The sequence below is a fragment of the Myodes glareolus genome, chromosome 23, assembly GCF_982192425.1.
Source record: "Myodes glareolus chromosome 23, mMyoGla1.1, whole genome shotgun sequence".
Classification (NCBI taxonomy): domain Eukaryota; kingdom Metazoa; phylum Chordata; class Mammalia; order Rodentia; family Cricetidae; genus Myodes; species Myodes glareolus.
The window spans coordinates 4,048,161-4,065,562 of NC_142048.1; the positions used below are offsets into that span (position 1 = coordinate 4,048,161).

Genomic DNA, 17,402 nt, shown 5'->3' on the forward strand with positions numbered 1-17,402 from the left:
CTGGCACGCTGTAGACGCTCAATAAAGGCCTGTTACACGAAGACATTTCTGTCTGCTCTGTCCTTGCGCTCAGCACCCCACTGTAAGCCCGTCAGCCCACAGAAGGGAAGAGCACCAATGGGCGACACACAGCAGGTACTCAACTCAGTGTTGCCCAAGACCTGGCGTTAGCAGGTGCCTGGCACATCGACTTTTCTTATTTCAGTATTCCTAGGGCTAAGAATGGTGCTCAACACACAGAATGTCCTCAATAAAGATTTTAAAATAAGTATGTATCCCTAATACCTGACTTGGCCTGATCAATAACCACCCGATGTTCACATCAATCCCTGATGCAGGAAGCACTACGCCTCGTTCACCGCTCTAACGAAACTTCCTTCGCGGCGGACACAACCTCCCAGTGCCCAGCCCTGTTCCTGGCATACAGTGAGCACTCCATTATTGCTGCCAGTGAGAAAGTGACTGCTGAGCAGGAGGACATGGAAGCCGTCTGCCTGGGTGGCCCTGGGGTCCCAGGCAAGTGCGGGAAGGCGAGGCCCTGGCGGTCACTTTGGCTTTTTGCCAGCTGCCTCAGAGTTCGTCACGAGCAGCGCTGTCCAGCGGGGATTGCAGCACATCAGAGTTCTTGGCCTCGCGGCTCAACGCCTGCTGCTCTCGCATCTTCTGGGACTTGGCTCGGTCCCAGTCGGTCTTCACCTGCTCGTTGTTCCACACAACTGAGGTCTCGGTGTCGCTGACGTAGCCGTCGTCGCCTGTGTAGTGTGTGGGGTAGACGAGGAGCGGCTCCACAGAGAAGGCGCGCAGGTCGCGGGGAGAGAAGTGAATCTTATAGTCTGACCTAGGAGAGACAGGAGGCACGGGGGAGGTGGAGCCCCTCCTTCAAGCCCACTAGGCCTTGTCCCACCACCCCCTGCCCTGATCTCCCAGGACTCAGACTGCAGTCTGCCTTCCCACCAGCAACTCTTCACAGCCCCCTTACACTGGGTGCTTATCAAACATGACGGGCAGGAACTCGTCCACAGGCAGCATTCTGGCCAGCGGCTCGGCACTAAGCAGTTTGCGAGCGCCCTGCAGGGAGATCACGTAGGCGAGCGTCCAGTAGGAGTAATCGGCCTCCACCAGGTTCCTCACACGGGGCACGGCCTTTTCAGGCTGCTCCACCTGCATGCGCTTCCGGCCCACATATCTGGGGTGAAGAATCAGAGACCTGTCACTCGTCCCCCACCCCCACCTGCCAGAGAACACCACCCCGACATCAGGGACAGGGCTGGGCCCAAGTCCACCCAGCAGGTCCTCCAGGCTCCAGACCTGCTCTATCCCTAAGGTTGACGTCCCATCTCTGCCCCCCACCAGCCCCACTCACATGAGGTCCCAGTCCAAGCCCTCACGCTCCACATCCCGCATGAGGTTCATCAGGCGTCTCTTGAAGAAGATCTCAAAACGCAGATCGTCCTCAAACACCAGGGATTTCCTCAGTCCCCGGTCAACCACCTAAAGGAAAGGGCTCCACCAAATCACAAAGACCCATCCTCGTCCAGCCTTCCATGTCCAGCTGTGTGCCCACATGGCTCTCTTCTCCCCCTGGCCTGGGCTCTTCTGCCCTAGGACCTTTGCCTGTGTTTTGCTTGGGATACCAAGAAGCCTTCCTCTCGGCAACATCAGGCAGTCTCCTCTCGCCCTTCCTCCTTGGTCTAGGTTGCCCCTGGTCTAGAAGGCTTCACCATCATCCAATGGAGCTAGGAGACCGCCATGAGGAACTTCAGGAAGGAAGGACAGCCCATCTAAGAACCCTTACTTTGGGCATCCAGGTGTCTTTTCTTGTTCCTCATCATCTGGAGTCAACACCCCACCTATCCAGCCTCCAATTTGCAGGTTAAGAATTTGGTTCTTGTGTGGTGCCACCATCACCTATTGTTCCTAACGCACAGCCCAGTGACACTAATGCCAAAAGTCATCATGTACAGACACAGAGCGGAGTCAGGTTGGGGCGCAAGGAGGTCTCACTTGGGGATCACAGCCCCAGCCTCACCTGCAGGCCCTCCCCAGGCCGTCTTTCTGCAATGAAAGGGCAGTAGCTGCCCCACTCAGAAGAACCATGGCCAATGTAAAGACAGCATGGGACAGACACCAAAGTGCAGCCACAGGGCCTGCTGCTGGAGGCAGCATGAAGGCCACAGTCCTCCCTGGGCCTCTGAGGCTGACTAAGCTGTGAGGACACCGAGGACCATGGGCTAGCCCCTTACTCACACCTACCTCCCTCCAGATGTTGTAGTGGCTGAGGAAGCAGCCTAGCTCTCCCTTGGTGAGGGGTCGCCCGTGGTAGGGGTCCCGGTAGCCAGGCAGCATCTGGATGCCCAGGGCCTCCACCTGGCTGGTGTTCATGGCTCTGGAGGGGTCCAGGGAGAGAAGGGTGGAGAACAGGGTGAGGAAAACAGAAAAAGGCATGGGGAGGAAGGGGAAGGGAAGAGGATGGGGAAGAGGTTCAGCTGAAGCAGCCATCTACCGATCAACCTCTGGCCTCCTGTGGACCTACCCGGTTGGGTCCAAGCCCAGACCCCACCCAGCTTTGTTCAAGAGCATGGCAGCCTGTCTGAGGATGAGACGCCTTCCTGCCTTCTTGGCTGCATCGAGAATCTGCCAGAGTTGACTCCACCCCCCTCATATGTACAAGCTTGACTGCACGCGCGCGCACACACACACACGCGCACACACACACACACACGCACGCACGCGCACACACACATGCGCGCACACACGTATGCACACACATGCACGCGTGCACACACACGCACACACACACACGCACGCACACGCACGCGCGCGCACACACACACACACACACACAGTTGTGCGTGCGCAGGACCTACTTGCCATCCACGGCCTCCACCAGCTTGCAGTCAATCTCTTGCTCATGCAGGGCCCGCAGCATGCGTTCTCGCCGGTCCCGCCTCCGCTTCAGGTTGATCATGAAGACCTATGGCCACAGCCTCAGTGACCCCAGGTCAGTCAGCTACCTCCCTTCCCTGGGGGGGGGGTTGCCCAGCCCACCTCATCGAAGCCCATCTTGTCTGCAGTCTTGCTGGGTGCTGAGATGAACCGGGACAGCTGCACTGGCGGGTGCTTGACTAAGAGGAAGAAAACAGGGGTTGCTGGGGTCCTAGGACCCCATGCCCTTCAAACTCCCATCTCAGTTGTTGGCACCAGATCCCAAGGGGCCCATTCCTGCCCCAAGACCTTCACCTATACCACATTCCTAAGTTGCCCAAATCAACTTAGACCTCAGCTATGACCCCCAGGGGCAACCTCTGGGCCTCTGGCTGCTCAGGCCTGGGATTCAACACTGTCCCTGCTCTAACTCCACCTCTAACATCCTGGGAGGAGTGTGGGGTCTGTCCACTCACAGTGCACAGCACAGAGCTTGGTATACAGCAGGCGCTCGACAGCTACTGCAGAATTACCCCAGTAGCGGCCCCTGCTCTCCTCAGCCACACTCTCAAGCTTCTCAGAATCGCAGTGAGGCTCACGCTGGCTGCTGTCACTCCAAATGTGTCCCCCAAATGCTACATGGGTATAGCACCCCTTCTCACTCCACTGCAAACAGGATCGGTCTTTTAGGCTGGGATCTCACACTATAGCCCAGGCTGGCCTGCAACTTTCTGTCCCTTGACCCTGGACTCAGCCTTCGGAGTCACACACACTCCATGACAGGATTGTCACCCAGCAGCACCCACCTGGTCTGGGGTGCATGCTAGCCGAGCCACGACCCGCGGACACTCACCCATGACCTCCAACTGCACATGCATGAAGCTCTCTGCCTCGTCCTGTAGGCTGCTATGCGCACGCAGAGGCACGGGCAGGAAGCCGTATACCTCCTTATTGCACACGTACATCTGCACCTCTAGCATGGGGACAAGAGAGAAGTCAGTGTGGTACCCGTCCATCATCTCAGTGCTTGGGGAGCTGCAGACCAACCTGGGCTACACTGTGAGGCCTCGACACAAGCAAAAGGTCACTATGCTTCGTTTCAGATTTTGGTCATTATTCAAAAATGTAAAAACTGATTTTGGTTTGTGAGTGTTCAAAAGTGAGATGAGTCCTTCATCAGTCAGCGCCACAGGGCTCCTGAGAAAGGCTGGCCTCAAACACAGAGATCTGCCTGCCTCTGCCTCCTGAGCACCGGGATTAAAGGTGTGCACCACGGTGCCTGAAGATCTGAGTTCCATCCCCAGGACCCACAGTGGACAGAGAGAACCAATACCTGCAGGTCCTCCAACTTCCAAGTGTGCCGTGGTGATCACACACAAGTAACTGGATACAGTGCGGACTGGGGAGACCTCTGGTCTCCACAAATTCACTGCAAGCATGCTCATGTACACACACACACACACAACTGGGAGATGAAAATAATAATTATGCATGTCTATTTTTCTGATGTTTGGTATGGGATCTCACTGTGTATACTCACAGTAGTACAGTATTTGTGTTTTAATAAGTAAAGTTTGCTTGAAGATCAATGCAAAGCAGCCAGACTAGCCAATCAGGCAGTGGTGGCACACACCTTTAATCCCAGTAGCCACACTAGTTAGCCACAGAGGCCGGATAGTGGTGGTGCATGGCTTTAACCCCAGCACTAGAGAGGAATATAAGACAGGAGGGGGCAGCTCTCAGCTCAGTCTGAATCTGAGGATTCGTGGAGGCAGGATCACCCATTTTAGGTAGAGACAGAGGTAAGAGCCAGTGGCTGGTTGTTCAGCTTCTCTGATCTTGATCTTGAACCCCAGTATCTTTCTCTGGGCTTTTATTTGTTGTGCTACAGTTGGCGCCCAATGTCTGGAGGACGGATTCACAAAAAGAGCGGTTTGCGGCCAGAGTCACTGCCCTACTGGCTAGGTTTTTCTTTTTTCTCTCCCAGTGGGCGCTCCCTGAACCCCCTTCTCAGGCTGCTGCCTTGAATTCAGTCAGGCTTTTACTGTTCTACACAGCAGCAATAAACCTCACATCTTCAACGTCGCTATATTTGGTGAGACAATTGGGAATTCTGAAAGGGAGGAATTCGTTAAAAGAGAGAGTCCTTACCCATATTAAAAAATATGAAATAGGATTACATTGGAGGGATTTATGTCTCTGTACGATAGTATGCTAGACAGCTTGCAAATGGAAGGATTAAATGAGAGGCTACCTAATGTAGATGGGATTTATGCAGTGTTTGTTGTGAACACTATCAGCTTTATCAGTTTTGTTTTATCACTAAAAAAGTTATTTAATCTCAGTGCTAAGATGCAGACCTTAGAAATATCTAATAAGACAGATGACAGAGAGATTCACACCCAGACAAAAGAATTTAATGGAGAGCCTATTTCAGCGTTGCATTGTAAGGTTAGAGAGGAACAGCTAAGGGTTTCAGACAACAAACCTTAATATATTCAGTGACCTTACAGGAATTGCCAAATGGTAGCGACTCTGCTACACCTAATGAGACTCCTGTGCCGTTGTTAGATTTAAGGAAATTAAAGGAAGCAATAGTCTCATATGGTATGCATTAAACTCGTGGTCAGTTTGTAACAGAATTATCCCTAATAACTAGATAGATTTGGTTAAAGGTGTTTTAGAGCCTGGTCCCAATTATAATGGAGTACCTGGTTCAGAGAAGAGGCAAGATTATTGAACAATGGAGTAAAGCTAGAGGTGGGGAAATCTCCCAAGATCAAATGCCTGGAGAAGGAGACTATGCTGCTGTAGAAAGGCTATCTCTATGATGATCACATCCTGTCTTTATGCCATGCAGAAGTTTTGAGTGCTTGGGACAGAACCTGGAAACAACCTAAATGCCCCTCAACCGAAGAATGAATAAGGAAAATGAGGTACATTTACACAATGGAGTACTACACAGCAGAAAAAAATAATGACAGCTTGAATTTTGCAGGAAAAAGGATGGAGCTAGAAAACACCATTTTGAGTGAGGTAACCCAGACCCAGAAAGACAATTATCACATGTACTCACTCATAGGTGGTTTTTAAGCATAAAGCAAAGAAAACCAGCCCACAAACCACAATCCCAGAGAACCTAGACAACAATGAGGACACTAAGAGAGACATAGATCTAATCTACATGAGAAGTAGAAAGTAGAAAAAGACAAGATCTCCTGAGTAAATTGGGAGCATGGGGACCTTGGGGGAGGATTGAAGGGGGGAGGGGAGCAGAGAAAAATGTAGAGCTCAATATATCAACAAAAAAAATAAAGAAGTAGATTATCTAAATCTTTTTAAAAGCAAATACTAGTTTTAAATGTTTTACACTGGATTAGACTTTTGTATATTATGTACAAATTTTGCATATTGATACAAATTTGAGATTAATTTTGTTGGAACATATTGTGCATACATTTCTACTCTTGTTTAGGGAATTGTATCTATACAATTCATTTAACAATAATGCAAATTTCTAGTCCTTGAAAATTATTATTACCAACTGTTTAGGATAATAAGGAAATGCAGGTTAGTAGTTAATCACCCATTATAATAGAACTTGTAGTCACATTAGGTATGTTTTCAAAGTCAAACAAAGATTTTAAATAAATGGATCATCTTCAAACACTTCATAGATCTATAGAATATAGCAGTTAAGATGTTTCAATAACATAATTCTTTTTTTAATGGCAATGAGACATGTCTGCTCCTGGCAGCACCAATCTAACTCAGAGAAGATAATGGGCACTGAAGAAACTAGACATGGGGCTTACTTTGTGGCAAAAGTAAGCCACTAGGCAAGAAAATGCCCTCCCCTCAGCTGCTGACAGTATGCTGTCCTAACTGGACAAGCAGGACACAAAAGAAATATTGTCAAGACAAGGAGGGACAGCCCTTCAGAACATCCTGCTTCACAGAAAAGTCTGTCAGACATGCTAGGCCTGTGGGCCTAAGATGGACGCCCCAGCACTGCAGAGGAACTTTGGGGGACTGTCCAGGCAGCCACCTGGTTCTGTCATTTCTCACATTTTTTTTGGCAGTCACTTGCTCACACTTTCTGCTTACTTAGTTAATATTATTTCCTTATAGGGTCTCTGAGGGGTTGAAGATTAGTTATAGTTATAGTTTAGCAGATGCAGAAACCAAGTTATGATAGAAAATAAATTAGGTACAAGACTTTGGACTCACCAAGATAGGATAGATATGGAATATTTTTTCTAAATTTGTCAAATGTAAATGGATTACAAATTGTCAATGTATTTATTGCCTATATATTGTATATAGTCATTATATTTATTGTATATAGTTTTTCTTATGTTAGTTATAGCCTTCTTTTTTATTTTAGACAAGAAAAGGGAAATCAAGTGGTATATTATTTGTGTTTTAATAAATAAAGCTTGCCTGAAGGACAGTGCAAAGCAGCCAGACTAGCCAGCCACACAGGCGGGTGGTGGTGGTGCACCTTTAATCCCAACACGAGAGAGGAATATAGAACAGGAGGAGACAGGTCTCAGCTCAGGCTCAACCTGAGGGCTGTAGGTAGGATCGCCCATTTCCAGTATGAGGTAGAGGTAGGAGCCAGTGGCTGGCTGCTCTGTTTTTCAGGTTGAACCCCAATATCTGTCTCTGGGTTTTTACTATTCATGCTACATGTGCCGCTAGTTTACCACCCTCCTGCCTCAGTTTCCCAAGTCCCAGGGTCAGGGGCGTGAACTACCATGCTGCAGAGACATTAGTCCCAGGACCACAGCGGAACCTCCCTGAACAAGGCGGTGAGCGAGCCCATCGGCACGCTTCACTCGGAACCCACACAACCACTGGGCTTCAGGCCTCACTCACCTGCCTGTTTACAGGAGAAGGCAAAGACAATGATGTCGTCAAAAGACCAGGTGTAGTCAGGGTGCGGCGGATAGAAGGCCAGGCTCCTGGACGCCGCCTTCCGCAGGTCGATGAGAAAGGTGGAGTGCACCATGGGAACAGCGAAGCAGCCTCTGCGGTCTCGCTTCCGGATGGGGATGTAGGCAGGGGTGCGCTTGTAGTAGCCCTGCCAGGGGTAGAGGGTGGGGGACTGTAGGCAGGGGTATGGCTTGCAGTAGCCCTGCAGGGGCAGCAGGATGGTCATGAGGCACTGAACCTACAGCTGAGTGCACACTCTCAGGCATGCACCCAGCCACAGTAGGCCTCCCAAGTGTCCTGAAGTGGACATGGCTAGGTCCATTAAAGTTGCTCCCCAGGTGCCCGAGGCTGTTGGAGCACCAGGTTCAAGTCATGCCTGAAGGCTACTCCTGGAACTGCCACTTCCTAGCTTTCACCGAGTGAATTTGGGCCAGTCTCTCTCTGCTCCTGCATCAGTAACAAAGGAGCTGGGGATAACTGCAGACCCCGCCCTGATGCTTGTCTGGGGTTACCCTGATGGCATCCGGCAAAGGCTCAGCCTGTCTGCCCTGGTCCCCACCTACCTGCGAAGTCATCCCACACCAGAAGTTGGAGTACGCTGCACGGGAATCCAGCATCGGGGCCACCACTGTCTTGTTCTCAGCAATGAGGAGACTCAGGGTGTCAGGGTTGGTGATCAAGTTGTCACTGTCCACAAACTGCAAAAGGTTCACCAGCTGTCAGGTGGAGGTGTGGACACCCCAGGGAGCTCAGTGGTAAAGAACCCCGGCTGCTCCTCCAGAAGACCGGGCTTGGTTCCCAGCACCCACATGGTGACTCACACTTCTGTAACTCCAGTTCCAGGGGATCTGATGCCCTATTTTGGCCTTCAGAGCACCAGGCACATATGTGGTACACAGACACACATGCAGGCAAAACATTCATTTATACAAATAAAGAAAAATAATGAAAAGAACTGAGTTGTGGGCTGAGAACTGGGCACGGCTTGGTGTGGCCGGGATTGGTGTACACACACAGTGCCTGGGCTGCACACAAGCTTGGGGAGAAACTGGTGTCTTCTGTGCAGGGATCCCAGAACTGGGAAAATGAGACAGGAGCTAGACCAGTGGGTTCCAGCTGTGCTGAAACTGATTCAGGGAGTAACACAAATAATTATTTCTTTTATTATTTAAAAACAGAACCCTGGCCATTAGGGCTGGGGGTGCGGCTCTACCACAGCGCACTGCAAGCCAGAGGCAGACCCATACTTCATTATAAATATCCCAACTCCAGCACCCCCCCCCCCATTTTAGACTCAGCCTGCATCGGGGACTGACCTGGCCTTTTTCTAGGGTTCAGCCACAGATCCACCTCCTATTGCCCCCATGCAACTGCTACCTGCACCTCAGGACCACTCAGCACCATGCTCCATGGTGTGTCCCCAGTCAGGGAGGCAGCAGCCCCTGGGGCTAGGGTCAAGTGCTAGTCCCACCTGATCCCTAGAAATGCTGGAATTTTGTGTGAGCCAGGGAAGCCTGGCAGCAAGCCCAAAAGTTAGAGAAAGACAAGTCTAACTTTCCATCCTGGGAGATGAACCCAAAGATGGGTTCAATCATGGCACCCACCACAGGAGCCAAAAAGTCAGATACACACAATGCCATAGCAGAGGCATCTGTGTGGGGGCCACGATTTGGAATATTGCTTGGCCACCAAACGACGGACACACAAATTCTCATTGATGTGAGGCTGATCTTTTTGTGCACTGTGTGAAGATCCACCTGTCTGGCTCCCGTACCTCAGGCTCCTTCTAGTTGGTTTAGTAAAGAGCTGAGCGGAAAGACCAGCAGCTGGGCAGGGAGGGCAGGTGGGACTTCCAGGCAGACGGGAGCTCTAGGACAGAATCAGAGGCAAAAGATTCGCCAGCCAGAGACGCGGGGTACTGAGAGGCAGCGAGCCAGGTGGCAGAATGGAGATTAATATAGATGGGTTAAATTATAAGAGCTTTCATAATTTATAAACAGCTTCCATGTCATTTCAGGAGCTGGCGGCCCAAAGAAAGACCTCCTACTCCTACACGCTATAAACTGGGTGAGGCTGAGAGAGTTTCCTGACACAGGCCACACGGCAGTGGTTCCAGGACAGGAAATGCAGTCCAGGAGGGATGGAGGGCAGATTGCACTAGGGGTGGGCTGTTCTAGACAAAGGGATGGCTCCCGGCCGCAGAACTGTGAACGTTAGAAGGCTAATTTGGTGTCAGCTAAACTGCAGCTCAATTGAAGCAAACAGCTACAAAGTGAGCTGATGACAGGCAGGTGGCCTCCCCTCCGTGCACACACAGAATGCCCACAGCTTCTGTAGTGAGAGGGACAATGAGGGCCTTAACCAGGTGTAGTGGTGCACCAGAGGCCAGCCTGGTCTATAGAGGGAGTTCCAAGCCAGCCAGGGAGGGCTACACAGAGAAACCCTGCCTCAGAAACCAGAAGTTAAGCAAGTAAATAAACAAATACATAAACAACAAGCCTGGTTGCTGCCGGCTGTCCTGGCACGCAGGGGCATGAGTCCAGCTTGGTCGAGAGAGTTCCAGACCAGTCAGGGATAGATAATAAAGTTACATTAAAATTCCCAACATCTACATGGCAGCTCACATCTGTCTGCAACTCATGTTCCAGGGAATACAGCTCTCACACCAATGAACATAAAATAAAATTAAATAAATTAAAAGAAAATGAAAGCACCCAGTGTGGCGAGATCCCACAGAGTGTTGGCACTGGGCTTTGTGCCACCTTTGGTGACAGTTCCCTTTTGTTGGACTCTTCTCGGATTTCTTCCAGAAAGAATTCAGAGCCTTTGAAAGTGTAATTATGAGAGGACATGGGAAAGCAAGAGGTCTCCTGACTCAGAACTGCTTGGGAGAAGGGGTCCCCCCTTCCCATAGACAGGGTTTCTCTGCAGCTTTGGACCCTGTCCTGGAACTAGCTCGGTAGACCAGGCTGGCCTCAAATTGGGAGATCCACCTGCCTCTGTCTCCTGAGTGCTGGGAATTTTTTTTAAGTTTTATTTATTTATTTTTATGTGCATTGGTGTTTGGCCTGCATGTATATCTGTGTGAGGGTGTCAGATCTTGGAGTTACAGACAGTTGTGAACTGCCATGTGGGTAGTGGGAATTGAACCCAGGTCCTTTGAAAGAACAGCCAGTGCTCTTAACCGTTGAGCCATTTCTCCAGCCAAGTGCTGGGATTAAGGTTGTGCGCCACTACAGCCCGGCCCAGATGGGAGGTTTCAGTTCATAGAAACTGACTCGCTAAAAGGTGTTAAAACTGTGTAACAATAAAAAAGGTTGCTGTGGAACGAGGGGCAGTCAATTCGCCAGAAGCTGGTTCACCGCTGTTTGGCTAAACCTGAAATCTATCCTGGAGACCCTTTTCTTCCACAGACCCGGAAGTAAACTCACATTCCAGTGCTGAGCTCCAAAGTCCCCTAGCACCAAAAGTATCTTTCCATAGGGAGCTTAGAGTCAGTCACAGTGACCTCCTGGGGACCGTCAAAAGAGCCAGCCCCAAGCCACAGAAGCCAAAAGCAGGGAAGGGCACCCTGTCTGTTCTGGGGGGCTCCAAAAGGATCCACAAAGTTCCAGGAGCTTCTAGTAGCCTCCTGTTACATCTCAAGCCTGGGACAGACTGAACATATCAAAGCAGACCTGGCTGCCAGGTTTTCCCAGCATCCTTCAGTTACAGAGTACAGTGGCCATATCCGGCACTCTGCCCAGCTCTGTCTGGTCAGGTTCTGGACTCTCCCAGAAGTCCCTGTTCCTGCCTCTAGCTACGCTCTCCCAAAATCTACAATAAACCCTGTCTTCCACCACACCTAGGAGCATGCATGTTCTTTCCTGTCCTTTTTATTTCTTATTTTTCACTCACTCTGAATCGGCTCCAGGTCCAGACTATTTCTCTTCTCCAACCCTCAGCATCTGCTATCATTTCTGTAAAATGGGCCAAGGAGCTGGGTCCACCTTCCTCTTTCTGGAGTCTTTGTCTTCCCCAAGCTGAAGTTGTTGCCTTCCCCACAGGCTTCCCGCATCCCAGGCATCCGGGATGACATCATCGGTGGCCCTCCAGCCATGGCTGACAATCTGAGTTCATCCCCAAGACTCACAAGAAGAAAGGAGACAGCAGACTCCCCAAAATTGCCCTCCAGTCCCCACAAGGTTATGACAACATGTGACCAGCCACAAATAAATAAACATAATCAAGAAAGCAAAACAGCAGAGGGCTGGAGAGATGGCTCAGATCACTGACTCTTCCAGGGGTCCTGAGTTCAATTCCCAGTACCTACATGGTGGCTCACAACCATCTATAATGAGATCTGGTACTCTCTTCTGGCCTGCAGGGATCCATGCAAGCAGAACACTGTATATATAATAAATAAATAAATCTTTAAAAAAAAACCCAAGCAACAAAACCCTGCAGCCACAGAAGAGGGGTGGGGCTTCAGAAAACCATCAATCAGAGCACAGCCTTGCCCTGCTCACAGACTCTATTGTTCCCCATTAGCCTCCAACGGTGAACCCAAATGCTCTCATGGCTGGGCCCCACTTCTTCCACATTCAGACTGAGTTCCTCCTGGGGTGTCGGCTGGGGACTAGGGGATCAGACAAGGCCACCCAAGCTCACACAAGCTCTGACCTCCCTTCTCTGCTGAACCTATGAAGACAGGGTCCCTGTAGACGAATAAGGACAGGGCTGGAGTGCCCAGCACACACAAGAGACCTCAGGTTCGGGTTTACCTCAGCCACTGCACAGGAAAAACAACGCAGGGTAATGCGGGGGGGGGGGGGTGTCACACCAGTATGTCAGCACCTGGGAGGCTGCAGTTCCAGGCACACCATTGCTACACAGCAACGGCTTTCAGCAAGCAATCAATCAAACTGCAAACAGAACAGACAAGACCCTGGAATCCAACTGCAGCCACTCTCAGGGCTGCAAGCCAGACCTCATGGCCGCCACGTGCCTGAATCCACACCAGACCTCGTGGCCGCCACGTGCCTGAATCCACGCCAGACCTTGTGGCCGCCATGTGCCTGAGTCCACCGACTGAACACCAAACCTCGTGGCCACCACGCGCCTGAATCTACCCACTGAACAGAGAGGTCCCTGACCGCTCAGGAGAGGGGGCAGTGACCCATGGACACACAGTCTGATGTGTACACATACACATTTCACTGGGGACCAAAGAGCTGGCTCGGCAGTTACAGCACTGGCTGCTCTCACATAGGACCCAGGTCCAGTTCCCAGCACCTGCGTGGCATCTCACAGCCATCTGTAACTCCAGATGGGGGAGGTGACACCCTGTACTGATCTCTATAGGCACCAGGCACACAGGTGCTGCACAGACTGATATGCAGGCAAAACACCTATAAACACAAAATAAAAATAAATTAACCTAGCAGGGGGCAGTGGTGTACACCTTTAATCCCAGCACTCAGGAGGCAGAGGCAGGGGGATCTCTGAGTTTTAGCCCATCCTGGTCTACAGGGCAAGTTCTAGAACACCGAGGGCTACACAAAGAAACCCTGTCTCAAAAAAACCAAATAAATTTTTTTAAAAAAAGTGTGTGTGTGTGTGTGTGTGTGTGTGGAGACCGCATTTGAGTGCAGTGTCCACACAGGCCAGAAGAGGGCACCAAATACCCCAAGCCCCAAGGTTACTGGGAGTTGATCCTGGGAGCTCAGCAGCCAGTGCTCCACATCCATTGAACCCTCCAGCCCCAGATACTTCCTCCTCACAGGCAGGGGAAGTTGGGGAAGAGGAAGTCTCAGCCCCAACTACCTCTTGGCACGTACATGCCCCTAGTTCGTGACCTTTGGTGATCCACAGTGAGTCAAAAAAGGTCAATCCCCAGGACCCCTGCGGTGGGAGAGAACCACTCCTGTAAGCTGACCTGTCTCACATGTCAATAAACAAACAATGTTATTTTCAAACATCTATTTAAAAATACAACGCAGTGCCCAACTAAGGGGATACTTTCTGGGGGGCCTAGGATGGAACCCAGGCCTCAAGTACCCCCTGAACTAGCCACAGCCCCCTCCCCTCTTTATTTATTTATTTATTTATTTATTGAGACAAAGTTTTTTGTGTAACCCCATGGGGTAACTCCTGGCTCCTGCATCTCCAGCATCCCTCACCCAGAAACTCACCATGATGTAATCAGCCCACATATCCCGAGCTGACTTGAGAGCCGCCTGGCGCAACTTCATGACGTGTTCGTAGCGGGAGTCAGACCAGTGTTTGGGGCCCTCTTCATCTGGGTAGGAACTAAGAGAGTAACTGTGATGTAAGGATCATGGCACTATGGGCACGCAGCGAGCACCCAGTCAAAGACAACTTCACAGAAGATAAGGCACACAGCAGATCTGAAGGCCTCCAAGTGGAGTATGGGGGGAAGAAGGGTGCAGGGCACAGGGTCCTGACCACCAGCCCAGCATGTGCGACATGGCGGGCATGCTGCGGCCCAGGGAGAGCCCTGCATGGCAGGGGGACCCAGGGTCATCAAGGTGCCTCTGGGCACAAAAGGAGTAAGAGAGCCCTGGCAGACCACTGGATGCAATCCCACAGGCTAGTGCGTGGGGGTAGGCATCCGTGATTCCAGCACTCAGGAGACTGAGGCAGGTGGATAGCAAATTCCAGAGCAGCCTGGACTACACAGCGAGGGAGGCTCCTAAAGTTAGAGGAGTGTGTGCACAGGCAACACCCTGAGGCAGGAACACAACAGGTGGCCACCAGACACAAAGGAATTCTGCCCCAGAGGTGTGACAGGCTGTGTCCAAGGCTGGACAATGGAGTGAAGGACAGTGGGACAAAGGTCAGCTAGAGAGAGGATCAAGATCTGCCTGCAAAGCCCAGGGTGGGGAGAGAGCCTGCTGGCTCCTAGCTCCCTAGGCTTCCTACTCCAGTGAAGATGGGAGGCTCACCTGGGCTCCTCCGCTGGTCGCCACTCCACAGAGTGGTACAAACCCTTCACAGCCACCAGCCACTCTCGGAGTATGGCTGAAGTGTTGTCCGTGTTGTGATCCGTGGCCACCCTGTGAGCACAAGTGGATGATGGATCAGAGTAGTCGGGGAAGCAAAAGGCAAGACGGAACAACCGGATGGCGTGGGGGCTCCCCGTGTTGGCTCAGTCCCCACCATCTGCAATGCCCTGGACAAAGCACCCTTCTGATGGGCAGTGCCTATTGCCCATCAGAAACACAGCAGTGAGGATGACGCCCAGCTCACTGCTGCACAGCTGAACAAGGCCTGCTAATTTGGAAAGCACATTGTAGTGTCACAAAGAAAAACTATGTAAAAGGACACTGAGTCAGGACGTCAGAAGCTGTCATGTCCCCTTGTGTCCACTTTTTCCCACTGCCTTCAGATCCCTTCCTCTACTCTCAAGTCACACAGGGGTCTGACTGGCTCTGGAAACCTGTTAAATTAATTGACTTTGTTAGTGTGGAACGCCGGCCGGCGCCTGGGGTGCAAGATCTGGAAGCTGCTGGCGCGGCACAGTGAGCTGGAAGGGTCTGGAAGCACCAGCCTGGCCCATTCTGAGAAGTCAGAGGTCCTAGAATCGCAGCTGTGAGGGCTGACAGCAATCCAGAACCTGGCGGGAGGGGAGCAGCAGCTCGGGGTCCCAAAGTGCAATCGGGACGAAAGCCAGTACTTCGGTTACATAGCCGAACTCCTCAGGTAGACAACCGAGTCCTCCTAAACCGAGTCTAAACCGAGTCTCCGCAGTGCAGAGCCGAGTCCGCCAAGACAAAACCGCGTCCCTCGGGTACAAAATCGAGTCCCCGGGGGTAAACAGCCAAATCCCCCGAAGTGCGAAGCCGAGGCCCTGCGCACGGCGCCCGGGCCGTCCGCTCACCATAACGCCGTGCGCTCCCGTGGGTGGCGCAGCCGCTCCAGGGCGCCCAGCGTGGCCGGCAGCGCGGGCGCCGCGTTCCGCGCCAGCAGCGCGATGAGCACGCGCGGCGCCTGCAGCGGGGACTCGGGGCTCCAGCGCTCCTCGGGGAAGTAGCCGTCGGTGCCCCGCGGGCCACCCAGGGGCAGCGGCAGCGGCAGCAGCAGGAGCAGCGGCAGGAACCGCAGCCCGTGCAACCCGCCAGGGAACGCCGCCATCGCGCCACGCGTCGCCTTTAAGCCGCTTTTCTGACGGCGGACGAGGGCTGCTCCTTAAAGGGGCAACGGGGAGGGGCTATCAGGCCCCTTTCATGCCTCTCCTTAAAGGGAGGGGGCGCTCTGGCCGTGCTGTGAGTCGTCGGAAAGCGCTCGTGACAAGGCCGCGCCTTTAAAAGTTAACGCTGCTTTCCCTCCGACAGTCCCGGCTTTCCTTTCATGACGTCACCCGCAGGATGGCTCCGGAGCCCCGCCCCCAGCTCACACCTTAAAGGCGCAGAGGTGCTCTGTGACCGCGCCCTGACAATGCAGTCCATTTCTTGAGCCCTCTTAAATTGGTTCTGTTCCTCTATACAGAGGCTCCTAATTAGGACCATGTCAACCTCAGTTTCCTCGTTTACGACATGGTTATTTTTGTTTGTTTGTTGCTTCTGAATTACATTTTAAGGGACCAGTGAAAATGACTCAGTGGGTATGAGCGCTTGTTGCCACGCAGGCCACCCTGAGTTCTGGAAGGAGCCAACCAAACCCAAAACTGTTGTCCTCTGACCTCCGTAAGAGTGCTTCCCACCCTGTTTTACTTGTTTCTTTCATTTTCTGTGTACTAGTGTTTTGCCCACGTGTATGTCTGTACACCACGGGTATGCATCAGATCGGCTAGAACTGGAGTTACCGGCGGTTGTGAGCCATCATGTGGCTCTGGGTATCGAACTCAGATCCTCTGGAAGAGCAACAAGTGGTCTTAACTGATGAGTCTTATCTCCAGATCTCTAAATGTATTTTTTTTTACCTTTTTTTTTTTTTTTTTGTATTTTTGCGTGTCAGGGAGTGGATGTGGAAGTCAGTGTGTGTGACTTGGGGGGGGGGTGTCTTTCCAGGAGCCTGGAAACGAAGTAAACGGCTTAGCACCAGGACTTTACCAACTGAGCCATCCCACCAGACCATGTTTTCTGGTTCGTGAAACAGGGTGGAACTTAGAGTATAGCCCACGCTTTCTATAAATTTACAGTGTTACTATAAAGTCTGTGCTAGCCTCCTGTGTTTTGGGGTGACTGCTACTCCGGTCCCTAGCCTCCCCGAGGAGCTGTAGAACTTGAAGACCCTGGGATCAACCAGTTGCCTCCAAACCCTGCCCCCTCCCCCACACACAATGGCCATCTGTCAAATGAGTCACTTCAGAGACTTCATAGGGCAGGAAGTTGGAGCCAGAACCCAAAGGTTCCTGTTGTTGATTGGGTTCTCTGGAAACCCTTACAGTTTTTCTTTTTGTTGTTTTGTTTTGTTTTTCAGGACAGGGTTTCTCAGTGTAGCCTTGACCTGGATCTCACTATGTAGACCAGGCTGGCCTCAAACTCAGAGATCCGCCTGCCTTTGCTGATCTGAGTGCTGGGATTAAAGATGTTTGC

At 51.7% G+C, this 17,402-nt stretch overlaps 1 protein-coding gene across 1 annotated transcript; it reads right to left on the reverse strand.

The window, feature by feature from the left end:
• Positions 1-242: 242 nt before the first annotated feature.
• Colgalt1 (collagen beta(1-O)galactosyltransferase 1) lies at positions 243-16,025 on the reverse strand. Its single transcript, XM_085680421.2, has 12 exons — positions 15,746-16,025; positions 14,811-14,921; positions 14,037-14,154; positions 8,427-8,561; positions 7,807-8,011; positions 3,779-3,898; positions 3,049-3,125; positions 2,868-2,974; positions 2,254-2,386; positions 1,364-1,491; positions 980-1,186; positions 243-838 (listed from the first exon to the last, which is right to left on the reverse strand). The coding sequence occupies exons 1-12, from the start codon at positions 15,997-15,999 to the stop codon at positions 571-573; spliced, it is 1,863 nt and encodes a 620-aa protein (XP_085536547.1). The 5' UTR covers positions 16,000-16,025; the 3' UTR covers positions 243-570.
• Positions 16,026-17,402: the final 1,377 nt, after the last annotated feature.